This window comes from Cenococcum geophilum (genome assembly GCF_001692895.1).
Source record: "Cenococcum geophilum 1.58 unplaced genomic scaffold K441scaffold_48, whole genome shotgun sequence".
Taxonomy (NCBI): Eukaryota; Fungi; Ascomycota; class Dothideomycetes; order Gloniales; family Gloniaceae; genus Cenococcum; species Cenococcum geophilum.
This window is the reverse complement of record NW_027137606.1, coordinates 610,482-637,859: the sequence shown is the minus strand read 5'-3', so window position 1 is coordinate 637,859 and position 27,378 is coordinate 610,482. Positions and strand designations below refer to the sequence as shown.

The window sequence follows — 27,378 nt, the reverse complement described above, 5'->3', positions numbered from 1 at the left end:
CTTCTCCTTTTCTTTCTCTAGCTTTAGATCCTCGTTTATAGACTACCAATTGTACAGGCTTGCGCGTCCCTCTTGCCGTGCTCGTGCCTCGATTGACTGAGTCGCTAACAATCGTCCTACCCCTATTAAGGGGTCTAAATCCCATTCCTATTAGCTATTACTTAATAGCCTAATAGATACTAATCCTACTCCTAAGAATAAGGCATAGTAGCTTTTTAGATTAGGTATTTAGGATTTGTTCTTATATATAGTCCTCTAGTTATATAACCGCAAAGTTCTATTAAGTTCTGCTAATTAAGTTCTGCCATTTTCTACTAGTGCCGTAATACCTAATATATTTCTTAGGCGCAGTATTATATATTTAAAGGACCACAGTCCCTACCTAGATAGTTCTCTCTTTATAGTAAATCTTAGAATATAATTAGAGTTAATCTATTAAGTAACTACTCTACTTGTTATATTTATATTATTAACTTCTTATTTACCTATATACCTAACCTATTAATAAGTCTACCGTAGTATCTACTATAAGGCTTTGTTATATTCTACTAGTATTAAGTTATTACCTATTTGGCGGCGCTTTCTACTTGACATTATAGAGGCGAATAGGGTAGATATATTTTTTATTAATTATAGAGCTGGTTCCGCCGATTAGTTTGACAGTATTTCTGAGACAAGAGCTGTTATGGGGTAGAGATTAATTTTGTTAAAGAAAATAACTGTGGGATGATGATCAATCTGCCCCCGAAATTCGTGCAGAGGAAAGGCCACGCATCCAGGGGGCCAGGCGCGCGTGGATGGCGAGGAACCGCGCGTCTTCCCTAGGAACTCGCCAAGTCACGTGATGATATCTGGAAAGGCTCACTAGCAGCCGCATTTTTTGTGCAGGTAAACATCGTAGTCCCCGCACTCCCGCCCCCATAGTGAGACCCCGCTAAGCAGAGCACTGTTGCACTAGATGCTCGCCATTTTGCCTGTCGTAGCTAGATCCCACCCTTTGTGCTGGAAGCTTGACCCCTCCGTTTGCAATGTCCTCTCGATTGGCTTGCAACTAGGCAGCTGCCTAACTATCCTCATCGTGGCTGTGAGGGAGAACGCTTGGCCGGCCGGCCGCCGAACCCGCAACACTTTTTCCGTCTGCTCCAAAGTCAGCAACCGGAGCGGTTCTCAGCCTTCAACTACCTACATTAAACCAGCGCGAGAGAGCAGAACAGCTAAAGTCCCGGAACCCGATCCCAGCCTGCACTTCATCACCAATCACAAGGATGGTTTACTATTGCGCGACTTGATTGTCCGGGCGGCGGCGTTCAATGGCTGTGGGAAGCTGCCCATGGACCGCTGGCTATCAGATGGTGCTAATCCGGAGCCCGAACACGTCATAGAGGCAGGGTTCCTCGGGCATCAACAAACGACGCTGGTCTAACTAAACTTCTGTAGACCTGAAGCATGGCGCTGACTGTTACTGAACAGCTTTCGTACCACTGATGATATTCGATTAATTTTTGACCGGAGTCCAGGATTGGGGGAGCGGTGAAGATGGTGAGGGAGCAGGTTGTTGTGGCGCTGCACATTGGTGGTTCGGATATTATGCAAGGCTTGTGGCCTTCTCGCGGCATGGAAACGGCATGGAAACGGCATTAGCGTTACGAAAACTTGTCTTGAAAGCATCTGCAGGTGTTGTTTCCAATTGGGAATTTAGACGACGGGAAGATATGGAAAGTGCACGGAATTGAAGAACCCTCGATCACTACATTGATAATTGATAATTGATCATCGATCATTGATATCATCAATACCGTAACCCATCTCAGCACCCGGCGCGTTGACCAATCCAGCTTCGGACATACCTACGTCTCCCAACCTTGTATTCTTTTCGATAGCATGGACTACAATCACAATGGCATACGCGCTACTGCAAATCGAATTCTTCGTGCCTCTAGTGGTGCGCCTAATGCTCTACATCCCGCCCAGCGCCGGGTTTCCGGCATTTGATACAAGCCTAGCTGTTGAATTGAAAGCACAAGGCGATGTCGCGCTTCTAGGATCGTATGGGAGGAAGAAATTTTCACGAGTGGTGGCATGGAGCTGTTTCAACGTGTTACTGTCAGTCGCATTGCAAGCCGGGATTGAGTGGCCAGTCATAGATGTGCTGAAGCTGCGGAGCATACTGGTGATCAAAGGCAGCGTTTGGAGCTTCAACCATCTCCTGAATCCATGGACCATGGCTAAGAGCATTGCCGAAGGATTAATCCTTCAAAACGCGAGTGTCGGCAATTAGAATCTACTGATGTGTACTGATCTGGATTTACTTTTCGGTTTCTCCAATATTACATCTGCCTCTACCTCCTCCACCGCCTTAGCTCCACCTACCTCACCCGCTGGCATTTGGCCTGGCAACACAGCATCCGGGCCCCCTACTCCTTCGTCGCGAACTACAACTACCCAATATGTTTTCTTCTGCACCACTTCCTTCCTCTCTACCTCCCAGCCTACCTCTTCCGATTCCATATAATGACATACCTCATCCTGCTCGCAATCTTCTAACTCGAAGAGATGTTTACATACTCGGGCTACAATGTGCTACCATCCACTATCATGCTGCGAGGTATGGCGCGAAGAACCGATGTGCATATGATGAGCGTTGGGAAAGGGAACTATGCGCCAATTAGCGTGCTAGACTAGTGCCACGGGACAACGTTGGACGCGGACGTTATGGACGATGTTAGGGATGAAATGGAGAAGCATGATGTGCAGGAGAGGGCAGGAAAAGCGATGGATGATATGGGAACGGGGCAAAAAAGTGAGAGCAAGGAAGGGCGGGGAAAGAAATGAATGTTAGAGGGGGGCGAGTAAGTGATTAGATTCTAGTGGAATGTTCTTATGCATTGATAATTGATTTGGTGTTTCCTGAAATGATACTCCTCAATATTATCAACTCAATTTCGGAACACCGCGTCACATGCGCTTAGGATGTGGTGCAGTTAAAGTAAGGCCCGCTAATCACCGTTAGTACTCCGAAGATTTTACTCTTCTAATACGTTAACATTATTTTGATGTTGCTGTAAATTCATGAGACCAAGTCTATGCCATCTGCCCTATGACGCGTTTTCGGGTGGTGGTTGAATTTGCTTGCTTGATACAAAATCGTATAGAAATGCAAACCGAGCCCTCCATGGAAATTTGCCGTGCCAGTACTAAAACTCTGCTTTTACGGCCGCAGCATGCCGATGACACTCTTCAGCCCCTGCAATAAACGCCCAACCTCAATGATCCATTCAGAAAACCATCATGTGCGGCCTGTCAGCCTTGCGCAGGCTGAAGGACGAGCTCAGGTAAGGAAGTAGCATGGGTTCCTTCTTGATGTTGGCCAACAGAGCCTTGTCGACGGACTTCTGGTCCTCCACACGGCTGCTCGCGATCTCCTTCTTCTGTCGAACCAATCAGTAACCAATATCCAGACGTTTCCTCTCGAAGAGGGCTGGCAACTGACCTCTGGCTTCTCGCCCTGCTTGAAGAAAGCCTCCTCTCCCGTCTTCTTGCTCTTCTTGTCCTTGGTGAAGTAGCCATCCTCGCTAACCTTCTCCAAAACCTTTTCATCCACACCCTTCAAATCCACAGTGGTCGAGGTTGCAATGACATATCGAGCATTGACCCTCCGTAGAGGAACGCCGTTGACTTTGAAGGGGCCGGTGACGAGGAGCACACCCTGGGGAAGGTGCTTAAGGAGGATAACGCGCTTGCCGCGGAAGCGACCAGCCAGGAGGATCAGAACGGAACCAGGTTGCAGTGACGGACGGGGCTTCGCTGGTCGGAGAGATTTGCGGGCCTAGATAAGTAGTAAATGTCAGTGTCTTGCGTCACGAAATTGCTTCAGACTGGAAGTCGAGATGAGAGAACTCCTGCGCTTAATTGCAGAACTGACAACGCCAATTCCGGCCAGCACTTCCTCTAGTCTCTATGCGCTCTCCCCCTTCACTAGGTTAATCGTACCTTCTTGGGCGCGCTCTCGTCCTCAGCGGGATAATACTTGTTGGCCTTCTGGGAGTGGTGAGGTATCGACCGCTCGCCCTTGCCGAACGACTTGGTTACCGGCTGTTCCTGCTTCGCCGACATGTCGAATTGTGATGCAGGAAGAATCCGTGGGAGTTGGGTGGGAGGCTTAGTTAGTAGTCGCTTGGTCGTCGAAGTCTGTGGTCTTTTTCGAAATCTCGTGTGTGGATATTCGGATTAACTAGCGTGCCGAGTATTCAAGCGCCAAGAATCATCAAAGCTCCCGTGGCTGTCAACTCCTCTATCCAGTTCCACTATCTCACCTTTTCACAACTAAACGAATACCGCTGTCTATATTCTATAAGCCAACATGTCGATACAGCCTCTCATCACATTTAAGGCAGGTAAATGTGAGCTTGAGGTTTGTTACTGGATCATCTATCCCGATTTACTCGATTTACTGATCTATCGTAGCCCGGCAACCCATCAAAAGTCAAAGCTGTTCCCACGCCTGGTTACATCTACCTTTATAATGATGGTATTATGGCATCTCCAAGTTGCACTGTATTAATCTCACAAGTTTACAGAGCTTGTTCACTTCTGCTGGCGGCCACGGTCCGCTCCCGCATCCGACCCCGAGCTTGACCTTCTCATGATTCCCGGGGATGGAAGCTTTCTCCCATACACAGGTCCCGATGGTGGATCAGACTCAGATGATCTAAAATCCCCCACAAACGGTCGCATTTTCGTCCTAAAGTTCTCTTCAAGCTCCCAGCGACATCTTTTCTGGCTGCAGTCCAAGACTCAACACCCCCAAGGCAATCCAAGCTGGTTCAGCGAGCGGGACCAGAAGTTAGGACAGATAGTGGATATGCTATTGAGTGGCGAAGAGGTAGATGTTGCGTATGAGCTCCGGGATATCAGAAATCGCCGCGGGTCTGGCCGACCTGATGACGATGATGAAACAATGGAGGATGTAGAAGGTACTGATCATGCCCCAGATCGCCACCGACAAGGTAGTGGTGGGGCTGGTCCAGGTGCCACAGGCGGGGACATAAGAGAAGAAGGCGAGGAATCTAGGGAAGGTGGTGCTGATGGTGGCCGAGCGTAGGTTATCATTTTCAACGTCGCAACGCTGCCGGTTTATCTGTGAAAGTGAGGGAGGCGCTAGAAAATGGTCAAAATCGGTGAGGCGTTATGGGTTCACCAACACTGCATAAGGTCATCAAACTTGGCCTGAGTGATTCAGCAAGGCAGATATGTAACTGTAAACACATCAAATAACGATTGGGTTTAGCCTTCTCCAGCGACACGACGTCTGATCTATATCTGCTGGCACCCGCTCAATTACAGACGAAAATATGCTAACTTGTTTTTAGTGCTTTCGCAGGTACGACAGATGCTGCGGCAATTGTACAAAATTTCCTCAACTCATTGAAAAGCGGGAGCCTCTCCGGCAGCGCTCAACAACAGGGCAAACCATTCACGACACTACCAGATCTACTTCCATCGTCAACTACTATCCCAGTCATTGAAGCCGCGAACTCGACCTTCATCGACGCATTACTCTCTCACTTACCACCAACACTTCTCCTTCTCGCACAAGAAATCGACGAGCTTTCCGAAGTCGACCCTGATTCCGAAACCGCACAGGCTGCTATTCAAGCCTTAAGTACGGACCAGAAAAAGGACATCCTCAAACGAGTTCTCCGCTCTCCGCAACTACACCAGAGTCTTGGCAGCTTGACTGTTGCTTTACGGGATGGCGGGCTGCCAACCGTTAGCGAGGCGCTAGAGATCAAAGTTGAAAATGGTGGATACACACGAAATGGCGGAATGCCACTTGGGGCGGGCGAAGCAGTGGAGGCCTTTTTAGAAGGTGTCAAAAAGACTGTTCAGGAAGACAAATCAGGAGACAGCAGGATGGACATCGGCTAGAGCGCTTTCCTGCTGTTGAGTGATGTATGAGAAACACATGCCGGCTAGAATTGATGCATGAACAATAAAAAGAATCAAAACTATAGAGGCTAGCTTCAGACGCCACTGGATATTGCTTAACTCATATCACTTGAGGCTTGCATATTTCCTAGAGTCCAAATATTCGAAATTTCGCTTAGGCCAAAAGCAACCAGTACGAGGAGGCACTCCCAAGAGCATATGACCTAGAATCTTGGGGATGCATTTCTTAGCTGGCTTTAAACGTATTATGCATAGGATTTGCAGCAGAATAGACATGCAGTATACACTGCTTGGATTCGTCCTGAAAGTATCTCAAGTCAACCATCGCCGTTTTGCTAACACTTCATGCAGTATACACTGCTTGGATTCGTCCTGAAAGTATCTCAAGTCAACCATCGCCGTTTTGCTAACACTTCCATCTAAGAGCTCTAATACCCAATGCGCCCTAAAGCCTTTACCTGTCACTTCACCTCTCTAGCTTATCCTCAAGGAGTCCTTACATCACACTTGACTATTATTCCCAATATTGCCGTTAGTCTCAGTTGCCCCCCTCTCCGCGTCAGTCATTTAAGTGAAAGCAAACCCGGGAAGCCTTTTTTTTTTAGGTCTCTGCACCCATTACTTCAAAGCAACCCTTGCAGCGCATTCAAAGAGCTCTTGCACTCCAACATTAGTCTTCATCGAGGTTTCAAAGTTTACCATGACTCCAACATTAGTCTTCATCGAGGTTTCAAAGTTTACCATGACTCCAACATTAGTCTTCATCGAGGTTTCAAAGTTTACCATGGCGCCGATTCGTTTAGAAAACGCTTCGCCTTATTACACTCTAATGATTGCATCGGTTTTGTATTTGAAGTAGACTCAGATCATGAATTCTCCTTGATTGCTTTTTTGTTGAACTTTGATAGCTCTGTTATTTGTTCCTACCCATAGCGAAGCTCGCTCTCGCAGCCCACCAGAATCTTAGGGACTTAGCCGCAGTAAAGTAATTAACTTCGTCTGTTCACTTTCAATACTATTAGCTCTGAAATCACATGTCTACTCTGAGCGGGTCTCTCTAGCATCCAGTTACCACGGCGGCGGCATCGCGGAATTGCTTCAGCTGCATCCCTATCTTTTTCAAGGCGGCGTCAAAGAAGTGTCAAGAAATGGGAGTCCGGTGGGTGGAGCGTAGAATTTGCCTTGGATCAAACTGAGCGGAGACGGTTTCTCTTTTGGTTCACGCTTGAAGGAAGCAGTGTTAGCTTGTGAATCAACGAGACTCTTTCTAGCACCCGTGGAGGTTTTTGAAGCTCTCCGCTATGCGTTAACACCCAAGGGTGAGCAATTTCCCAGCACACAATGCCACGTAATTAAAGTTTCCGTTAGGATGAATTACTAGCATGAAAAGATGCCTCAGAGCTTGGGCTAGAGATACTGAATCAAAGCATTGTTGATCGTAGAACCATGCATTCAGAAAGAAATGCCTGGACGCTATGAGCTATATTTCTATTGCATCTTAGTGCTAGGGGATTTACCTATCTAAACATGGGAGAGGTTGCAATATCGAGATCAAGCGTTAAGAGGATGAAGGTAAAAAACCATTTGAGTGTTTGAAGCTGCCAATGAATCGGTGTTAGAGATTTCGATGAGATCCACTGCCGGCCCAATCTCATTGGCTAGAATCCTCCGTTATATGCTTCTTTGACCAAATCGCAGTAATAAGAATGGGTGAACAGGCAAAAGTATAGCGGAATAGATAAGATGGTTGCACATTATCAGCATTGAATGGTTTCTTTTCCACAGTCTTCGGGCTAAACCGCTTCGGGCTCCTCGACGCCAAGTGCAACATCCAACCTCATTCCAACGGACCTCCCCTCCACCATCAACTATCTATTTCGACCCAGGATTCCGCGACTCTACCCAAAAGGGGTTTGTCAACACTCTCTACTCCACTTCCCTTTTCTCCCCTACCTACCGTTACCGCCAATGCCTCTTCTACACCCTAGCCGCTGCGCCCAGCGCGTCACCGCCTCCTTCCCATCCCGTACGTCCGCATCGACATCTCTTGCGTTCCGCCGGTCAATTTCGTCATCGCGATCGTTACGCTCGGCTTCAGGCTCGCACGAAGATCATTATGATCCCCCATCCGGATGGCTATGGGGCGTGCCGCCAGGCCAGAAATACCAGAAGGAGGGTTGGGAAAACATTTGGTTCTGGGGTTTCTGTGGAAGCTTAGGGCTTGGAGTTATTGCATATGCTTATAAGCCAGACACAAGGTATGTCTAAATCTACTTCCCAGAAGGACATCGATTGGACAAGGCGAGCTACGATGCGGTCACAGCTAGTATAATGTTAATAGGATCCTTTGCGGAGGCATTGCGTAGTCATTAAGAAAATTCAATCAGGCTGATAAAGCAAATAGCATACAAACATGGGCTCTTGAAGAAGCTCGAAGGCGATTGGAAGCCGAGGGAATACTTACGGATCCAGGGTTGACGAAGGGTGAAGTGAAGGCACAGAACACTGAGTAGGTCCGAGTGGTCAACGAGCGACTGAATTCAGCGGATTGAAATTAGGAAATCCATTCTTGACCACCTTGGTCATTGTCCTTTACCAATGGTCATTTTGGACGAGGAATGGGCGGATTCATTGTACATATAGTGGAGCGGACAAGCAAGATTTCCTTTGTACCTGATCATAGAGCGTGGATGGCAGTTCCGTCATCCATATTAAGCAATACCATCACTTTGCTTGTTGCTTCTTTCCACTCCCATTACATCATTGCGCATCTCCTAAGCCCTGAGCTCCATACGGTTTCGAGTTGCCTGTTCAGATATTGGTCAGTCTTATATTCCTTAGTCTATATCGAAATTTACCTGTTTTGGTGGCGGTACATGTCCAGCTCCTCTCGAAATGCTTCAATCTACCAAGGAACCCGCGAAAATGATAATTGCGCGAGTTAGGGTTCCACACAGCACATAGCGCGACAACTAACGTTAATGCGGTTCATGGAAGCCGATTCAGCGCCAGACCCGCTTCAGTCATTCATGTATATTCGGCAACTGTCATCTCCAGACTCGCATGCTCGATCATGCAAAGCTGATTTAATGGGGAGTTGACTTACCGGCTTGGAAATTTCCGCTGAAGAGCGTTGGAACGTTCCCACCAAGGCTGCCTTCGGCTTTGGCAATGTCTTTACCCTCAATCCAGTCCATCCAAGCATTAACATGGTAGTGGTCGTACACAATGTTATCTTCGACAGTTGGTCCGGCGGAGGTGATTTCGGGGAAGTAACCCTCAGAAAGACCTTTACCGATTGGGCCTCATCAAATCATATGCCGGGTGCTTGTCGGTGTATGCAGTCTTGTACCCAGCGCCCACTACTACTTCAAAGGCGGTATTGACGCCGGTACGCATGTGCGGATAGATGTTTGTACACTGGCCATTAATGATAGCTTGAGATAGATTTGCCGGGTTGATCCCGCCAGAGAAGAGCTCCGTGCTATTGTAATCGATACTCTCGTCGTATACAACTGTGAAAGGCATTAGAGATTGGTTGGCCAAGCTACTAGCTCCATATACCTTCGGCGCCAGGAGCTCCTTCGCATCCGCTGCTGGGAGCATAGAAGGTCCTGTCATAAGTGTCGTCGTACCAGACTCCAGTAGTGTGGGGATTGGCACCAGTATATTGCGCTAGAGACCCCGGATATGAGTCTGAAGGGCCAGTAGTCTAGGCATCAGTGTACCTATATCCGGTCTTCAGCAATGCAGATATGTTAGAAGGTCCGCGAGCGAGCCACTTGTCCGGATCGCTGTTGTGCAGCCCATCCACGCTGAAAACAACTACATATTTGGATTTGCAGCCTTCGTCGTCATCGCGCCGAGTGGCGACCTGGTTGGTGAGTGCAAGGGAGAAAAGAATGGAATTGAAGCCCCGCATGGTGCTAATTGTATCAAGCAAGCGATGTCTAGGTGTAACTATAGTTGTGTTTTACAACTATGTCCTAAAGCACCCTTCATATACACACCGGCTGTCATAGCTCCCAAGCTTTCTCAAGCTGTTCCCGGCCCATGGTCCAGGCACAAGGAACCGGTGACGTTCTACATATCTCGTTACCTGCCTTCTTAAGGTACTTAATTAAAGCCTAGAAGAATTGGCCAACAGGAGTAGCCGAGTTTGACATTGCTGCCCCACGATTGCATACTGATGGCTAGCTTGTTTCCCCATCTCGTTCTTCCTGGTTTATAGTATCCCTGCACAGTACGCTCCCTAGCGCCCCGTGCAGTTTTAAGGCGCACATAAAACGCAGTGTCCTAATAATAAAATTTTAACCCATCCTAGAGATCTTCAAGGGTTGATAAACAATCCTGTCCTTATCCACTAAACGACCTGGAAAATGCTTTAGCATATCCACATTTCCGCACGGAAAACTTTTCCTGAATATCTTTTGGGCACTCTTCCTTTGCACTTAGCCATCCTCGACGTCGCCACTGATGCGGCTTCTCTAGGCTCACCTCTTGTATTTTCTTTCGCATGAGTATCTGATAAAAGCACCAGCGAGCTGTCTGGGGACATAGTGTAGAATCAGAAGACCAGGTTGAAGATCCGCGGAGGAATCCGCGGGTTTCCGTGGTCTGGGTTTAAGTTATGTCAGAACCCTGACTCGCAAGTATGCCTGATTATTCGCGGTTTGTGACGATTAATACTGAACAACATCAACTTCGCCTACGAAATGATTTTCCATCACACCAAACACGAAAAGATTCCTACGCCCAAGATCCAAAGTTGGCCGTGGTCTAACTATTACTCAACTCAGTGCCTTAAGCTGAACCACCAGGTGCATGATGGCGGAGTCCGACATCGGTAGTTCTTTCATTCCCTCACTTTACAAACCTTCTTCGCTATTGCCTATAGCTCGTCATCGTGATACCATGCTCTATGTAATTGAGACATTCCCGATCACCATTATTACTGGCCAAACAGGCAGTGGCAAAACAACCCAAATCCCTCAGTTTCTAGACCAAGCAGGGTGGTGTGCCGAGGGAAAAACAATTGCGATTACGCAGGTAGGTCAGTCAAGACTGTCATTCCAGCTGTCTGGGGAGCAATATGGTTGGTCTAACTTGATATTAGCCACGCAGAGTGGCTGCTACGACGGTGGCAGCAAGAGTTGCGGAAGAGATGAGATGTAATTTAGGCCAAGAGGTCAAGTCTCATCACAAACTCATCACTGCAACAAGCATTTTGACTTTGCATAGGTTGGCTATTCTATCAGATTTGAGGACATGACATCTTCAGCAACACGTATAAAATTCTTGACCGATGGTCTACTTCTCAGGGAGGCGCTGGTTGACCCTCTACTGTCACGGTACTCGGTAATCATGGTTGACGAAGCCCATGAACGTTCATTGAGCTCCGACATCCTACTAGGCTTACTCAAGAAGATAATGAAGAGACGTCCCGAACTACGGATTGTTGTGAGCAGCGCCACTTTGGATGCTGAAAATTTCCTACAATTCTTTGCTGGCGACTCCATCGTAGAGAATGGGAATGGGAGTGGTGAACTTGGAGGAAGTGTTGGCCGAATCATCAGCCTTGAGGGTAGGATGTATCCTGTCGATATCCACTATCTGGAAGAGCCAGCAGAGGACTATGTGGAGAGAGCTATCAAGACTGTGTTTGATATTCACGCTAAGGAAGCCGAAGGGGATATACTGATCTTCCTCACTGGCCGGGAAGAGATTGACGCTACAATTGAAATAATAGCAGATCGCATAGGCTCTTTAAACCCTAAGGGTCCATCGCTTCTCCCGCTACCTTTATACGCTGGGCTCTCCACGGACGAGCAAATGTATGTCTTTGAACCAGCACCAGAAGATACACGCAAGGTCATTATCGCTACTAACATAGCCGAGGCTTCCGTCACAATAGATGGGATAGTCTATGTCATCGACTGCGGCTTCGTCAAGCTCCGCGCTTACAACCCTACCACTGGCATTGAGACCTTGACTGCAGTTCCAGTCTCCAAAGCCTCTGCCACTCAACGCGCTGGCCGTGCAGGGCGTACCAACCCTGGAAAATGCTACCGGTTATACACAGAGCAAAATTATGCTAACCTTGAAGAATCTACCGTTCCTGAAATTCAGCGATCAAACCTCGCCCCTGTGATTCTCCAGCTCAAGGCCTTAGGTATCGACAACATAGCTCGCTTCGACTATCTCACCCCTCCCCCAGCTGAACTTGTCATTCGGGCACTTGAACTCCTTTACTCTCTCGGCGCACTTGACAACTACGCGAAGCTTACCCAACCTCTCGGCACGCGGATGGCCGAACTAGCGGTTGAACCAATGATGGGCAAGGTGCTACTTTCTGCAGCAACCTTTGACTGTCTCAGCGAAATATTATCCATTGCAGCGATGACCAGTCTTCAGGGTGCGGTATGGTTCTCCCATGAAGGCGAGAAAAAAGCGCAAGAGTCTGCTCGCAGGAAATTCGCAGCAGAAGAGGGCGATCATCTGACGCTGCTGAACGTATATCAAGCATTCGTCACTAAGGGTAAGAAGGAGGCGAAGTGGTGCCGGGACAATTACTTGAACTTCAGGTCGATGTCGAGGTCGGTGAGTATCAGAAATCAGCTGAAGAGATATTTAGAGCGCTTTGGCAATAATGTGGATGAAAGCCTCGGGCGAGATTCGGCTGTCTTACGTGCTGGTGGTGTCGACAAGGCGGAAAAGATTCGAAGATGTCTGACGTCGGGATTTTTCGCGCACGCAGCCAGGATGCAGCCGGATGGAAGTTTTAGGACTGTCGATGGAGGTACGGTGTTGTATGCTCATCCAAGCTCATTGCTATTTGTAAGTTTCTAGGGTCGCGATAAGATTTCTGTGTTCAACATTAATGAATATTATAGAATAGAAAAGCAGATTGGGTTATCTTCCACGAAATTATGGAAACAGGAAATAAGACATTCATCAGGGACATTACCAAGATTGAGAAGGCATGGCTAACTGAATATGCACCAGAGTACTACCAAGTAACACAGAAGTAACAATACTATTCAACCGCCACAAGAATCGCTTTGAATTTCAGTGAAATGCAAACATAAAATTGAAACCTAACCTCGTGTCAACCGCCCAAGAACCAATCACTTCAATGCCTCCACAAAGAGTTCCCTCATTCCCTTAAGGAAACCTGCCAGGTCTCGTGTCTCATTTAGCCTATCCAGTACCCTCTCTACCTCCTCTCTCTCCACCTTAGGGCGAAATTCGCCTACTCTGTATTCCCTCTCACTTGTATCAAGCTCGAACCATGCTTCCCAGTCCCACTCTCTCTCGCTCACATTCGTATAAATAAACTTCAGTCGATCCTGCTGACCTACCCCTTCAATCCTCAAACTTAAGTAACTTTCCCAGAAGTCCAATTCCGGTTCATTGTACCTGGCCTGTCCGTCGAGGTAGCGGCGGTGCTTAAGCTGCGCTTCGCGGCGCGCAGAGACAGCCTTCTGCACTTCAGATATTTGTGCCTTGAGAGCATCGCGGTTGGAGAGGCGTTCATCGCGTTGTGAGGTAAGGGCTGCGATTGCGGAGTGCATTTCTGCAGTTTCTGCGGACTCTTTGGCCAGTGTTTGCGCATGCGTAGTAGATTTAAGAGTTAGGATTTCTATATTACGCTTCTTCATGCGCTGGTCCTCTGTCAAAATGTGTCAATGATTTATTGTTATCACCTGATCCTCCGAATAGGAACCTATTAGCAGATATATGCGCACCTTGCAGTTCAGCCACGTTCATCCTAAACTGGTTGCGCTCTTCTAGGACGCGCTTGCGCCCTTTTTCAATGAAGTCATCAAATCGCGCGGTGAAGCGTGCCATGCGATCGCGAAGGTCCTCGAAACCGAAGTTAATGCTGGGAAGGGTATCGGCCATTGAGGGCACGTCGGCGGAGAGGGGTGGACGCATCGCGCTGGTTGACAGTGAGGGTTCGAACATTGTGGCCATGATGGTAAATAGTGCGGAGTGGTTTGAGACAGGTTTTCTGTGGCGACTGCAATGAGAACCGTTGATCTCGATGTCGTGTGAATTGGTGTTCTGCGGAGGAGCGATTCAGGATCCAGACTTGTTGTTGACATTTCGGTTGTCAGGAGTATCAATATCGGAGCTTGCTGCGAAAAGCCGACGGTCACGTGAATGTTTATCAAGATTTCGCCTAGAGATTTCAAACTTCCATACTTTCACGCTCCCAATTCTGGAATACGCTGGACTTACATATTGGTTGGATCTTCTCATTATGCTTTGTAACTTGTCTATTATTGTACAAAAAACCCTTGAATTGAAACCGAATGGCTGAATCTTTGGCGAATGACCTCAACCTTGGTCATTTTGGAGAAGCAGTCTATCACCCTGAATCCCAGCAATGGTTGTTTAACAGGAAGCCTGGAAGGCGCCGTGTCTTACAAGTTTTAGGGCCTTTGAAAGCATCTATTCCGCCCTCTATTCACTGTGGAGATCCACCGTCCCTGGATACCAGCCGCCCCACTCGTGTCCTCCAAACCAAAACCCAAAGCCTCGTTCGCAGCAATCCAGAAGTAGTACCTGCGTTTGAGCTCCTCACACCTCTCGCGAGGACATCTACCGCTATCACTTCTATAGTCTCGAATTATGACCCCGCCAAAGGAGACCTCTTAGCTTTCGGAAGAGCAGCCGATGTCGATATTAAGCGGGGAAAAGGAAGGGTTCGGATCGCAGCCATACCGGCAGGAGAGGCAGGGGAAGTTCTTCGTCTAGTACAGATCCGTGAAGAGCGGCAGGGTTGGGGGGAAGATAAAAGTATTTGGCTTGAAGTTCCTACTTTGGACGGTGAGAGTGGATGGTGGGGTGGAGAGGGCGCACCAATACGGCAGCTCTGCTTCGCACATTCTGACGATCGAGCTACGTTTCTCGCAGTCCGGCTGCCCACAAAGACAGTCATATTTCGTCCTCTTTATCATAGCTCTTCAGTAGCACCAAAAAGTCTCCCTCCGTACCAATTTCTACCTTCAAGGCTGAATCCGTACCCCGCCCTGCCCATATCCATCGATCAAACTGGAGGCGTACCCCACGCTGACGTAGCTTTCAACCCCTGGTACCAGCGTCAAGTTGCGTTCGTAGATCAGGAGGGGGCGTGGAGCGTGTGGGATATAGCAGGACAGCAGAGGAAGAGGCTTGACTACACTGCGGAATGCTTCAAAACGGGGACTCTTGTCCCATTAAAAATAGAGCCTGAAGACGATATTCCCGAAGAGACTCCTGCTCGTGAAGATGGATGGGCAAGGATACTCTGGGTTGGTGATGTCAATACTATTGTAGCCTGTAACCGGAGGCAACTGGCGTTATTCGATCTCAGGGGGGATATTGGAGGAACTACGCAGCTGAAATGTCCAGTTCTTGATATGCCGCGTACAGCCAACTGGATCTTGGATATGAAAAGAAGCCCGCAGAATCAGCACCAGTTCTTTGTCTTAACATCCTCACATATTTTTTTACTGGAGGTTCAATGCCTCGACGACAGTGGTAGTGGCGGTGAACAGGGAGCAGGGGCTAACGTCATGCTATCTTGGAGACACTTCCGTGGAATTGAGGACATTACACTTCAACTTGCTATAGCCAGGGAAGATGAAGAGGGTAATATACAGATCTGTCTACGCAAATTCAACGCTAACAACCGGCCTCACAGAGACTCTAGTTATGCTTTACTCGAAGCTGAACGCATTAATCACTACATTTCGATATTCTCAATCTACGGAGGAGCCATCATTACCGACTTCGATTTCAGATCCCACCGAGCTAAGACTTCCTGACAGCTTATTTAATGCGACTAAAACTCGAGCAATCATATCAGCCATATCGCTAGAACGAATACGATTCGAGAACGATTATCGATTTCAAGGCAACGGACCTGGGCCTGGATCTGGTTATATGAATAACAATGTTCGGTTTTACGGCTTAACAATTGCTCTAGGCAACCTCAGCACACACGAGGCCCTTATTTACTCACTAAATCCCGAACTAGAAGCTCAAAGAGACTCTTCGAATGATCAAGTCACCATAGAAATCCCCTCTTGGCATAAGAAAAGTTCCAAGGCTCAACATACTTATCGCAGTACTACGAAGGTTGCTGATACTGGATTCATTGTGCCTGACGGTACTGTCGACGAGCCAGGCAATGATTCCCTCAGAGCACGACTGCTGCTAAGACCACCACAATATTTTAAGGCACCGTCTTCAATATCCAAAATGAGAGGGAATGGGGACAACGACCCCTGGACGGTGGACAATGAATTCAGCTATCAGGAAATCACCGGACCAGGTGCGGACGAAGATGCGGACCAGGAAAAGCCAGAGGAAGTGGTTTCAGTCTGCGAGCGGATCAATACTAAGCTTAACGAAGCTGCAATTCGAGAAGAGCCATTGGGTACGCTGTAAGTGATAACACGGTCTACCTATTAATATGCTCTAAAATATACTAGATTCGACTTTGCTCGCTCTCCAATAAAGGTCGCAGATATTGATGAGGCCTCATTAATGTTACAGGAGTTACTGCGAGAATCCCCACGAGCGCTTGATGTTGATACACCGTCGTTTGAAATTAAGAAGATAGCTTCTACGTCTTATTTCCAGCTGATCGGCTTTGAAAAGAATGATCTCTTTATAGCGACAGTCTTTGAGGATATTCTCCGTACTTCAATTGCTCCCTTACCCCGCAACATTCCAAGAGAGATGCGGAAAGCAGAGGAGAAGCTTGCGCGTCGAATTGCTGCTGAATCACTCCTTGCAAGCCTTCGAGTTCGGTTTCACGAAATAGACACGCGCACTGTATCAGCAGAGACGCAAACAGAATCTAGGCAAAGCAGCATTATTGCTCTGCCAGTGCGACCTTCACGAAAAGGCAAGGAAAAGGAATCCTCTGTCTTCTCTGAGCCCTCATCTCGGCATTATTCCATTAGCTCTCAACCCGTCGCCTCCCTACCAACTCCGGAAACAACACCCTCTCTCATCTCAGGTTCTTTCACGTCATCGTCGTCTGACCTTAGCGACGGCCCTATCAATCGGTTAAAACAACACATCCGCATAAGCAGGCCTACCGGGCCACGGCATCATGTAGGTCACCAACTCCTCATGCACTGGCAGCGCCACTTGAACCAGGATCCCGAGACATATGATTGGGAGGCCACCACGCGAGCCATCCAGGAGGCATCTGAAGTTGAAGGAGATGGCCTATCTACTTCACGGCGTGCGAGGCTACAGAGGCGTGCGGAACGCCACCTTAAGCGACAGCGGCGCGAGACTGCTGCTGCTGCCGCTGCGGCATCTGCATCTCAGCCACTGCTAGCGACAGAGTTAGCTCAATTTAGGAGCTCACCTGGGCCAGCGATACCGGGAGCTGGAAGCAGTCAATCGGGGGTGGGAAGTTCGCAGATGGTAATAGCGAGCCAGTTAGAAAGAGGCGCATTTGGAGGGAGACCAGTAGCCAAGAAGGCCAAGAAGACTAAAATGCCTGGCTTCAGATAACATAGGTTAGGCCTTACTTTACAAACTCGTTAAACAAACATTTTCTTAGGTAGCCGCTCTTGTATCTAGTCTGAATAATTTAGAGATATCACATGCAACATCATAGCGCAAATTCCTTCAACCAGCCAGCTTTAAACAGTGAGCTCAACTGATAACTAGCGCTTACCAGCATTCAGTAAGCATACTTAATTTAGCTCCTATCGAAAAAGGCCGTAATACCCAGTCAATAATGACTTTCTTAGCGCCGAATTCATCTTTCGATAATTAAGGCGGGTCGAAGTGGGGCCTTGACACGTTTCTGCGGGGTAGGTTTCCACATCCTTCGCGCTGCAGACGTTGAAAAAACTAAATATATATAGGCCATCACCAACATTCTAACTGTAGATAGGGATTATTTCGCGCCACTCGTAGCTCTACAGTTGGGATTAATAAATTTTCTGAATTTAACTTTTGTTCCTGCAGCCACAATGTCTGACTTCCCGTCCCTACAACCGGCTATGACGGTTAGGGTATGCATTATCGATATGGCGTTTTAGAGGGCGCGCAGGCTGATTAAGGTTTTAAACAGGTGGTGGCTGATTCCCCTATGCAAATTGGTACGGCCTGGCTATTGCAGTCCTTCAAATTGATTCAGTCAGGCATCAGGATGTGAGCTGATATGAAGGTTGTAAAGGCGGAGCAACCGGCACACCATTGGCCATTGTCGTAAGTTTTCTCATCTGTAGTTTTGCTTTATCTCTTATTTCTTTACTACCTAATCTTCTTTGATATCATTTCTACGTAGGAATTTTCGGAGTAATGGCATGAACGCAATCAATAGAATAACGAACAGCTTCCGAGAACAAAAAGGAAATTTCTCGTATGTTGTTAGCTGACGTTAGAATTTTCATTTAGCCCATGACCAGCGGTACCATCAAGACCGAGCCAGGATTCGCGCCAGCACTGGATGCCGAACTGTGAGTATCATCGTCGACATTGGGAGCCCTATAGCGCTAAAGGAAGGTAGACATGGCGTTGGCTACGATTATATACACAATGACTCTAGCGGCGAGAACATGAGATTGGATGTTCGAGCGCAGGTCAAGTAAGTAAACCATTATACTCGTTACTTAGCTTCAACCTTCCCCGGAAGGATTTTTGGGCACTCGCCGCAAAAATTCCAAGAACTCACTAAATTTCCCCAGGAACAATGACGGCACCGTAAGCCTAATTCGCTTCGCAATCTTTTAAGGCACTTGCTCAGATACCCCCCAGCTGCTCGCCATGTACTATAAGGGTACCGTTGCCCTGACCGACGGCGTCAAAGCCCTTCTCACTGGCGACCCTAACGCTGGAACCACACCTTATGGGGATTCCTGTGAGTTGAGAAACCCAGCAAGTTGGGATTCTACTATTGGAAAAGCATTCGACTAACCTTGATACTAATTTTCAGTCACAACTTTCAACTTCGAGGTCAGCCTTATTCCCTTCACTACGCTCTAGCAGCAAGGAAGTGGAGTAAAAGTGGGACGAGCCTGCTATTGATACGAAAATTAATATATGCTAGACCGGTAATCCTGCTTACAAAGCCCTCGAGAACGGCACCTACGTTTCTGCAGGCCATTTCATCAAGGAGCCGGGACAGGAGGGAATTATCGTTGAGTACAAGGTGAGCAAAGTTATCAAGGGATGAGGGTTTTCATCGGAGACTTCTAGTCATCCTGCATATGTAGAAGTCTCCGCCAGGCCGTGCACGCTGCCAAGGCATGCACGGTCCAACCCCACCAAATCGGATTCAAAATTGAGGTTATTCACAGCCGTACAAATGGTCAAATTGATCAAAATGCTGGTGTATAAGGCTTTAAAGATTGCTGAATCAGCTTATACCTCGCGGAATTAGTCTGCATGGACCTTAATTGGGACCGCATCAGACGTTAATCAATAGTGGTTAAGTTTCCTTATGATAAATAGTAACAATTTTAACCTCTTCTGTAGCCAATATTAGGTTATTTTGAACCCTTTTTGACTTCCTTGCCTGTTTGAGTTTATTTTGCAATTGCAGCCTAAGTTATTTGGCTTCGTTGGCTTTCTGTAGAGTGACCATTTTAGCCGCAACTTCCCTCTCTCGCTATACCTTATCCTGTACACGCTGTTCCTTCCTTTGTTCCACTAAACGTCTCTTCTCATCCTTATGTAGTTACCGTTAAATCTTTTTATTAGCTTTAAGAGCTGCCTTACGCTTCTTGGCTTCCTCTTGTTCCGTTAAAAGGTCGCGAGCTTGTTGCACCTCCGTAGGACTGTAGAATATAGCCCCGCCGTTGTTCTGTGCAGCAAGCTGGTGAAAAAGAGGTTTCTAGCGTTAGCGCTTCTGCTTATTCTTAAGAGCTCGCTGGTAGCCTTGAATTCGCGATTTAAGAAGGATATTCGTTGCTGCTAGGTTCTTAATTGTATTAGTGGGCTCTTGGACTCTTGAGTTAAAAACGTTGGCAATACCATCCTTAAGCTTCCTTTTGATCCTTTTTCAATCGGCTACCGTTAACACTAACTTACGAGGCTCACTAAACGAAAGCGTTTCTTGTTGATCAGGACGATTAGGAATGGGAACTCTGTCCATTGAAGTTGGCTCTAGAAGCTATCTATATACATGAGGTAGGTGGCAAAAAACTAACGGCGATGCCGACAACAATATGTAACTATTACCCAATTGCCACCCGGTCAATATTGCCACTCAGTCGGTAATAGGTAATAAATAGCAGTAATCTTATTGGATTAGAGTGGAGTAGATTTAACCCCTAAATCCACTCCATACACCAAAAAGCTAGTGGAGCTTCAGGACTCCAATACAGCTCCAGATTAAATATATACTATAAATAGTAAGTCTTGGCATTAGGTAAGTATTTAGGTAAGAAAGAAAGATTCAATTAAGCTTATTAAATAGAGCCCAAATTGCTTAGTCTAATATACGCAGCAACTCGTGCCTTCAAGGCCTCCTTTAGTAATATTAATAGTAGTAAGCTAACGCAGTAGACCTTTTGGTTGACACAATAGGAAGCTCTTACAACTTCTTTAGCTTCTTATAAAGGTAATAGTAGTAGTATATTATTAAGCCGCCGCTTTTTTTTTTACTATAGATCTTTACCTTAAAGCTATATTAGTAACGTACATTTCTTTATTAAGGCGATACAACAAATATAGTTTCGGCCCTATAGCTTAAGCTTTAGCACCTCCTCTATATTGTTGGCGTTTAGATTAATTAATTTAGGGGTAAGGATAACTTTATTAGAGTATAAAGCTAGCTAAACTAATAGATATTATTCCATTTTAGAGGGAGCTAAATATAATACTATAATCGTAAGTATAGATATAGATAGGTAATAGTAAAAGTAATAGCAGCAGCAGGAGAGTAAGCGGGCGTCCTAGATTCTATAGCTAATATACTACTTTACCAGACAATAAGACAACGGTAAACCCGTTAAAGTTGCCGATTAGCTTTATATTATATACTAACTCCTTAGCGCTCTATTCCTCCTCAGCCTTACTTTAAATTAGGTATAGATCTAGAGCTCTAAGAGCCAAATTAACCTCAGATCTACTCTAATCCACTAATTAAAAGCCTAACTCTAAATCTATATTAAGCCCCAATCCACCTAAAGCTCTAAATAGACCCCGCTCTAATAAAATCACTAATAAATAAATATCAATTAGTAGTCCGTATATTAATAAGTAAGTAAAAAATAAGGACTCTATCTATTTAAACTATAAATAAAAGAAATTATTTATATATAAGGTAGGTATTGGAAATAGGAAAGGTAAAGTATATAACTAAAATAGGGGTAGTAGTATAACCGGAATAGGAATAAGGATAGGGTAATAAAAATAGGTCAATAGGTAATAAAAATCCAACTTAGGTTAACATTTCTATAGTAGCTTCTTTTATCTAAAACAACCTCTAGCTTAAAGGGTAAGGGCTAATCTTTCCTATCTACTTTATACGTTCTTTACTATAAAAGCTCTACTATAGGCCGCCTAAAATAGTTAGAAAAAGTCTCTCTTAGTAAAACGCGAGAAATCTTCATTATTAAGGGTAAACTGGTTTAATTCCTAGCTATATAACATAGCAAGCAGTAGTAATCTTTTTAGATTAAACTGGAGTAGGTCTAGGCTCAAATTTACTCTACTAGTATATTAAATACTAGAGCCCTAGGAGCTCTATAGAGTTCTAAAGCAAATATATACTATAAATAGTAAGTCTTAGCATAAATATAGTGCTAAGGAGGTAGAGGTGGCAAATATTACTAGTATTAAATTAGGTTCTTTACTTAATATCCTTATTAACTTCTTTATTCTTATCACCTTAATAGCAGCAAACTCTACCTCTAATACCTCCTTCTTACGCTTATACTATATCGGTAACATTTATATTTTAGTATTTTTAGGCATAACACTAAATATACTTCTTGCCGTTCCTTCCTTAATATATTAGTTCCGTTTAGGCTAATTTCTTTAAAAGTAATAAGGATATTATCTAAGGCAGGTATATAGATAGGGAAGAATTGTTCTATATTAGTTAGTAAGGAATAATACTAAAAGGGTAAGAGGTAATACTAAGAGGGAGGTAAAAAAGGTAGTAGTATAAGGTAAGGATATAAATAGGGAGTCTAATAATAAAATAATAAGGTATATTATATAGACAGAGACAAATCCTTAAGGGAAAAGGAGGAGTCTATATGCGAGGTAAAAAGGGGTTTCCCTAGGTATATATAGAGCACGTGCCTTATAGGTAAGTCACCCCTAGGTTACCCTAGGGTCGCCCATACCTTACGGCTATATAACTATCTACTTAGGTTTTACCTAATAATACCCCCCCCTTTAAAAAGGGTTATCCCTAATCCTTTATATACTTAAGCCTTAATAAAACCCCATAAAAAACCTTAGTAAGGAAAATTTTTAAAGGGAAAAGAGTGTCTTAATTTTACGTATAGAGAGACAAGTAGTATATATACACGGCGCGAAGATATTAAGGAACTTTAACCAACGGTCAAAGTTATTTAATTAGTTAGATTTGCCTTACTAAAACTCCCCCGCATGTAACTAAGCTAGTAGCGATTTTATATACCCAGTATAGAAAATCCTAATTAGTTTATTTAATAGGTAGAGCTAATAGAGCTCAATACCGTCGCCTAAATTTAGTAGACTAGAAATATTTTAAAAGCTTACTTATATAGGCAGGTCGCTGGTACCTCGTGGGTTAGTTATAGGTTATTTATATATAGCCAGATTTATAAACGGTAAAGCTATATATCTATTAAATCCGCCGCTAACCCTACTTTAGCCTTACGCTATACCAGCGTAGCGCTATATATACTTCGTNGGTANGTTATAGGTTACTTATATACAGCCAGGTTTAGGACGGCAAGGCTATATACCTATTAAATCCGCCGCTAACTTATACTTTAGCCTTACGCGTTATCTATATAGTATATATATAGAATAGTATAAGTTATCGGTATAGATTACTACTAGTAGGTTACTAGTAGGTTATAAACCCTAGTTAAATAAACCCCGGTTATAAATAGGCCTTTTCTCTAATATATAAGCAATCTGCTTAACTAGTATAGAGTAATAAACTAGGTCTAAAAAGGGTGCTTTTTAAATTAAGCTTTATTACTACCATACGCCGTAACCTTACCTATAAGTCACTAGCATCACCAAGTTACGTTAGAGTGTAGCTTATATAGGATATTAATAAGTCAAAACTTTACCCCGTATATACGCCGCAGTTCTTATAGCAATCATTACTTATTCTTTAATCCCTTAGAACGTCCTCTACTCCGCTTTAATACAGGTTTATTACGGAACCCCACCGCAGGGGCCTCCATAGAAGAGCCCCGTGCTCTCGCGTACACCTCGCATACAGCTTATATCAGCTACGCGTAGGTATATCACCTCCTTACGCCCTCAACCCTTACGATCGATCGCGTAACGTCTTGTAGACTCCTCGAATATATACGCTCTGTAGCCACTGCCCACGTTCCGTGACAAGGTTATATTTTAACAGCGGCGCTTACTTTTCGCCTACACTTTAGCTATAGGGCTAGGGTGTCCCGCTTGCGGTACTCATCTAGTAATTATTAACAATTCTTAAGTTTTATCTCGTATTTCTATTTATTATACTTATTTAGCCATCCTAGCTATTTAATAAGGTACTATGGTTATCTAGCATAATCCTAGTAGGCAACAATTACTTCTACTTCCTAGCTGCCTTCCTTAAGCTCTTTTACTACTAGGGGTTAAAACCTAGGGCGTAACCTATAAGGCTCTAGTAGGGAGATATAGAAGACTAGGTAGAGCTATACTATAGTAAGTAAGAGCTCTAGCTTATATACTTACTACCTTACGCGCTCTAAAATTTAAAACGGTCCTATAAACTTATAGTTAAGCTTTTTATAGGGACGTTTTATACGGATATTCTTAAAGGAGAGTAGGACTTATTTACTGACGGCGAAATGCTTGGCCAGATAGTGATAATTATAGTATTTTACCTAAAGCTTTTAGGCGTATATTATTAACGCCGCCGCTGCCTTATATATAAGGCGTAGGCGTTATATATTACGGACGCTTTAAGTACAATGTTATGACTACTTAGAGAAGAGTTGGAAGAAGCTAGTTGGTTAATTTAGGTACGGTCTAGGATAGAGCCGATAGAGCTATGTGATGAGGAATAGTAACTAAGGTTATATAACGTAATCTGTATAATCTATAGGATCTATATAATCTGTAATAGAGTAAATAGAGTATACATATATTACGTATAAGAAGGATTTTATAGGAGTACGGTCGTGTATTTAAAGGACTATAGTCCCTACCTAGATAGTTTCTTCCTTATAGTATTTCTTAGAATATAATTAGAGTTAATCTATTAGGTAACTACTCTACTAGTTATTATTACGTTATTAACTTTATCTTATATTACCTATATACCTAGCCTAATAACGAGCCTATTATAGTACCTACTACAAGGTTCCGTTATATAATTACTACCTAGTTACGGTATTAAGTATAGAAAGTTAAATAATATGCCACTAAAAGCAGCCACTATAACGCTATTGACGGCGGCAACTACTTTAAGGTTAGGGGGTAACACTAGTATAGCGGACACTAACTTTTAGCAACCTGTGACGGTTGGATAACTATAAGAGATAGTTAACTAGTTAATAACAAATAATACAGTATTAGAAGAAAGGATTAATAGGATAGGAGCAGTAAAGATTAAGCTACTATTAATTAAGAGATACTTAGGAGAAAGATTAAAGCTTAAAGGATTTCTTATATAAATATACTTTAAGGTTACGTAGGAGGGAGCAAAGCTGCCTATACCTATAGATCGAATAGTATATATAGGACTGTTTCTATTAAGAAGGGCACTTAAATAGTTTAAGCCTTACCTTACGGAGATATAAGTAAACGGAATGACGACCACCAATTAAGAGGTGCGGTTTATATTTTTAAGCTAGGAAGGGTTTACAGAGCGACTTATACAAATGTTTGGAGACCTAAAGGCAATAACTATAGCGGAAAGAAAGCTCTAAGATATTACGCAGCGAACCTTAGTAATTAAGTATATAATATAGTTCTAGACGCTAGTAACGCAAGTTAAGTAGAATAATAAGGCGCTTATAGTATAGTATAAGTAAGGACTTAAGGCTAAAGTTTAGGACGTAATTATCTTAATAGAAGATGCGGATACCCTAAGAGAACTAATAGATTAAGTAATTAAGATTAATAATTAGATCTACTAAAGGGAATAGGCTAAGAGAGGCTAAAATAGAGTTTTATAGTTATATAAGGCGCAGAGTACATAATAACCAAAGCTAAGTTAGAAGCTATAGTACGGCGTAGAGCTAATAGACCTAAGTAGTACCAAAGAAGCCCATAAGAGATAGAGTAAGAAACTATAAAAACCTAAAGGTTAAGGATCTAGTAATTATAGGACTAAGGAGTAGAGGCTAAACTAGGGATCTTAATAGTAGAAGATGTTTAGGCGGACTCTATAATAAAGTTAATAGTTTAAAGATAGAGCTTATATAAATTGCGGAAAATAAGGTTACTTTACAAGGGATTATAAAGATAGTTAAAGTTATTATACAATAAAGGGAACCATACTAGCAGTAGGAGACACATATATATAGAGAGATAATAGTATACTACGAAAAACAAAAGAATGTTTAATTAAAAGTTTTGCGTTCTATTATAACAACGCATACCAAATTTATAAAAACGCTAAGTACGGCGTAAGTTATTAGCTATAGAAGCTAATAACTTTAGAGTATAAAGGAACTAACGAACTAGTTCGCAGATCGGATATTAAGGATAATAAATTTAATATAGGCGAAACATTCCATAATAATAAGGCAATAAAGGCAGCTTACTAGGAGTATGTAAACCTTAAAGATGTTATAAAAAAAGTAGAGGATAATTCCACTATAGAATAGGGAATATTAGCAGGAATTAAGACCCCGCTAGATATAATATCTATCGCTTTATAAGACGCAAGAGAAGTAGAATAGCGAACTATTTTGGCACTTAATAAAGGCAAGAAGCTAAAGGCTTAAGATTCTTAAGATAAGATAAGAGATGACTAAGATTTTTAAAACGAGATAAGGTATACCTAAGGACCTACAACGAATAAAAACCGATGGAGTAGGGCAGTAGCTTAGTTTAAAGATATACAAATAAGCTTAGGACAGAGTTTCCTATAGGTATAAGATTCTTAAAATAAAATAAGTAAGATTTAAAACTCTTAAGATAAGATAAGGACACCTAAGCCTAGTTAGACTAAGGTAGGAGTAAAGCTTAAGATAGAAGCAAGCTTAGGATTAAGAATCCTATAGAACTAAGATTTTAAGACATAAATAAGGACTATTAATAAGATTAAGAAGTAGGAGGACTTTAAGGATCTACTTAGGAGACGAAAACTAAAAAAAACTATAATAGAATTTAGAGCTAAAATTATTATATAGCAATAACAGAAATTGGATTAAAGGACTAATATACTAGGACGTATTAGGGACAGAGTACCTGTATAAAGAATCACTAATAGGCCTAAAACAGGCACACTAAGAGCTAAGTGGCTTACTAAACTAGAGAACGAAGAGGATTTAGAAATCCTAACTAGGTTTAAAAAACAATATATAAAAGGCTATTATAATACAGTAATAAGAAGATACTTCCTTACGGACAAGCCGTATATACTTTAGCAGCTATACTAAAAGTAGTATAGGCAAAGGCATAATAATAAGTAGGAAGATTTCTATATATAGTTAGATAAAAAAGTTATCTAGGACTACCCTATTACAGAAAAGGCTATAAGTCACATTAAAGGAGCCTTAATTATAATATTAAAAGATCTAAAGGAACGTTTAGAGGACTAGAGAAGCAAAAGGCGTATCTTAGTACCTACAAATAAAGTCGCGACGTTTAAATTAACATAATATAGGTTTAAACTTAAGGATAAAGACAAGCTAAGAGTTAACCTAAGACACTAAGTATACCATACGTTAGTATAAATTGCATGTGTAAATAATATATATAATATACACAGAGTACCTAAGAATAAGTACTAAAAATACCCTATAAGAATATATTAGATAATAGAAAAATAAAAGTACTAAAATGCTAAATATATATATAGTTAGCATCTAATAGAAGTTTAGGAGTTAGGAAACTTAATACTTTAGCTAAAAAAATTCCTTATAGAAGAATACCTAGACGGATAATAGTAGTGGAAATGCCTAGAGAATACGTGTCTATAGTATATTAAAGACAAAAAGCAAACTAAGTATTAGCTAAAAGTGGATTAAGTATAAATAAGATTAAGTAGCTAATAGTTAGGAAAAGTGAAGGCCTATAGAACTAGAGGGAACT

General features: G+C 43.7%; 10 protein-coding genes across 10 annotated transcripts; 7 read left to right on the top strand and 3 right to left on the bottom strand.

Annotated features, from left to right (window-relative positions):
• Positions 1-1,222: 1,222 nt before the first annotated feature.
• On the top strand, positions 1,223-2,946 carry K441DRAFT_707820 (uncharacterized protein). The gene is made up of 5 exons (XM_067653743.1): positions 1,223-1,384; positions 1,438-1,674; positions 1,836-2,185; positions 2,554-2,640; positions 2,683-2,946. The coding sequence occupies exons 2-5, from the start codon at positions 1,626-1,628 to the stop codon at positions 2,830-2,832; spliced, it is 636 nt and encodes a 211-aa protein (XP_067499791.1). The 5' UTR covers positions 1,223-1,384; positions 1,438-1,625; the 3' UTR covers positions 2,833-2,946.
• A 329-nt stretch (positions 2,947-3,275) lies between these two features.
• On the bottom strand, positions 3,276-4,113 carry K441DRAFT_580059 (uncharacterized protein; the record flags this gene model as incomplete). The annotated part of the gene is made up of 3 exons (XM_067644358.1): positions 3,276-3,428; positions 3,491-3,826; positions 3,991-4,113. The coding sequence occupies 3 exons, from the start codon at positions 4,111-4,113 to the stop codon at positions 3,276-3,278; spliced, it is 612 nt and encodes a 203-aa protein (XP_067499790.1).
• A 182-nt stretch (positions 4,114-4,295) lies between these two features.
• Positions 4,296-6,250, top strand: K441DRAFT_666332 (uncharacterized protein). Its single transcript, XM_067649650.1, has 4 exons — positions 4,296-4,411; positions 4,465-4,528; positions 4,578-5,097; positions 5,370-6,250. Exons 1-4 carry the CDS (start codon positions 4,361-4,363, stop codon positions 5,926-5,928), a joined length of 1,194 nt encoding a protein of 397 aa, XP_067499789.1. The 5' UTR covers positions 4,296-4,360; the 3' UTR covers positions 5,929-6,250.
• A 1,793-nt stretch (positions 6,251-8,043) lies between these two features.
• K441DRAFT_473103 (uncharacterized protein) lies at positions 8,044-8,438 on the top strand (the record flags this gene model as incomplete). Its single annotated transcript, XM_067641867.1, has 2 exons — positions 8,044-8,207; positions 8,354-8,438. Coding segments are annotated over 2 exons (249 nt in total), but the record flags the coding sequence as incomplete, so codon positions are not given.
• On the top strand, positions 8,422-9,067 carry K441DRAFT_244361 (uncharacterized protein). The gene has a single exon (XM_067640733.1). It carries the CDS (start codon positions 8,568-8,570, stop codon positions 8,892-8,894), a length of 327 nt encoding a protein of 108 aa, XP_067499787.1. The 5' UTR covers positions 8,422-8,567; the 3' UTR covers positions 8,895-9,067.
• Positions 9,043-9,871, bottom strand: K441DRAFT_699221 (uncharacterized protein; the record flags this gene model as incomplete). The annotated part of the gene is made up of 3 exons (XM_067653140.1): positions 9,043-9,464; positions 9,514-9,563; positions 9,678-9,871. 3 exons carry the CDS (start codon positions 9,869-9,871, stop codon positions 9,241-9,243), a joined length of 468 nt encoding a protein of 155 aa, XP_067499786.1. The 3' UTR covers positions 9,043-9,240.
• Positions 9,872-10,773: 902 nt separating this feature from the next.
• Positions 10,774-13,028, top strand: K441DRAFT_732587 (ATP dependent RNA helicase; the record flags this gene model as incomplete). The annotated part of the gene is made up of 4 exons (XM_067654248.1): positions 10,774-10,998; positions 11,066-11,137; positions 11,191-12,786; positions 12,843-13,028. The coding sequence occupies 4 exons, from the start codon at positions 10,774-10,776 to the stop codon at positions 12,978-12,980; spliced, it is 2,031 nt and encodes a 676-aa protein (XP_067499785.1). The 3' UTR covers positions 12,981-13,028.
• Positions 13,029-13,047: 19 nt separating this feature from the next.
• On the bottom strand, positions 13,048-13,926 carry K441DRAFT_618098 (uncharacterized protein; the record flags this gene model as incomplete). The annotated part of the gene is made up of 2 exons (XM_067645826.1): positions 13,048-13,621; positions 13,698-13,926. 2 exons carry the CDS (start codon positions 13,924-13,926, stop codon positions 13,077-13,079), a joined length of 774 nt encoding a protein of 257 aa, XP_067499784.1. The 3' UTR covers positions 13,048-13,076.
• A 244-nt stretch (positions 13,927-14,170) lies between these two features.
• K441DRAFT_699218 (uncharacterized protein) lies at positions 14,171-17,584 on the top strand. Its single transcript, XM_067653139.1, has 3 exons — positions 14,171-15,588; positions 15,641-16,385; positions 16,434-17,584. Exons 1-3 carry the CDS (start codon positions 14,268-14,270, stop codon positions 17,473-17,475), a joined length of 3,108 nt encoding a protein of 1,035 aa, XP_067499783.1. The 5' UTR covers positions 14,171-14,267; the 3' UTR covers positions 17,476-17,584.
• Positions 17,585-17,928: 344 nt separating this feature from the next.
• K441DRAFT_666327 (uncharacterized protein) lies at positions 17,929-19,107 on the top strand. The gene is made up of 8 exons (XM_067649649.1): positions 17,929-17,984; positions 18,044-18,071; positions 18,149-18,180; positions 18,370-18,431; positions 18,482-18,559; positions 18,660-18,675; positions 18,730-18,832; positions 18,908-19,107. The coding sequence occupies exons 1-8, from the start codon at positions 17,943-17,945 to the stop codon at positions 18,955-18,957; spliced, it is 411 nt and encodes a 136-aa protein (XP_067499782.1). The 5' UTR covers positions 17,929-17,942; the 3' UTR covers positions 18,958-19,107.
• The last annotated feature ends 8,271 nt before the right edge of the window (positions 19,108-27,378 follow it).

What these genes read in the sequence shown, in the direction of transcription:
- K441DRAFT_666332 (XM_067649650.1), top strand. Translation starts at nt 4,361, where the DNA reads ATGTCGATACAGCCTCTCATCACATTTAAGGCAGGTAAATGTGAGCTT. An exon ending in CATCTACCTTTATAATGATG is followed by an intron (nt 4,529 to 4,577) that starts GTATTATGGCAT and finishes ACAAGTTTACAG; the next exon opens with AGCTTGTTCACTTCTGCTGG. An exon ending in GGTGCTGATGGTGGCCGAGC is followed by an intron (nt 5,098 to 5,369) that starts GTAGGTTATCAT and finishes ACTTGTTTTTAG; the next exon opens with TGCTTTCGCAGGTACGACAG.
- K441DRAFT_707820 (XM_067653743.1), top strand. Translation starts at nt 1,626, where the DNA reads ATGGAAACGGCATTAGCGTTACGAAAACTTGTCTTGAAAGCATCTGCA. An exon ending in TGTCTTGAAAGCATCTGCAG is followed by an intron (nt 1,675 to 1,835) that starts GTGTTGTTTCCA and finishes TGACCAATCCAG; the next exon opens with CTTCGGACATACCTACGTCT. An exon ending in CCGATGTGCATATGATGAGC is followed by an intron (nt 2,641 to 2,682) that starts GTTGGGAAAGGG and finishes GTGCTAGACTAG; the next exon opens with TGCCACGGGACAACGTTGGA.
- K441DRAFT_666327 (XM_067649649.1), top strand. Translation starts at nt 17,943, where the DNA reads ATGTCTGACTTCCCGTCCCTACAACCGGCTATGACGGTTAGG. An exon ending in GCACACCATTGGCCATTGTC is followed by an intron (nt 18,181 to 18,369) that starts GTAAGTTTTCTC and finishes ATTTTCATTTAG; the next exon opens with CCCATGACCAGCGGTACCAT. An exon ending in CACACCTTATGGGGATTCCT is followed by an intron (nt 18,833 to 18,907) that starts GTGAGTTGAGAA and finishes ACTAATTTTCAG; the next exon opens with TCACAACTTTCAACTTCGAG.
- K441DRAFT_244361 (XM_067640733.1), top strand. Translation starts at nt 8,568, where the DNA reads ATGGGCGGATTCATTGTACATATAGTGGAGCGGACAAGCAAGATTTCC.
- K441DRAFT_699218 (XM_067653139.1), top strand. Translation starts at nt 14,268, where the DNA reads ATGGCTGAATCTTTGGCGAATGACCTCAACCTTGGTCATTTTGGAGAA. An exon ending in AGCCAGGGAAGATGAAGAGG is followed by an intron (nt 15,589 to 15,640) that starts GTAATATACAGA and finishes CCGGCCTCACAG; the next exon opens with AGACTCTAGTTATGCTTTAC. An exon ending in GAAGAGCCATTGGGTACGCT is followed by an intron (nt 16,386 to 16,433) that starts GTAAGTGATAAC and finishes AAAATATACTAG; the next exon opens with ATTCGACTTTGCTCGCTCTC.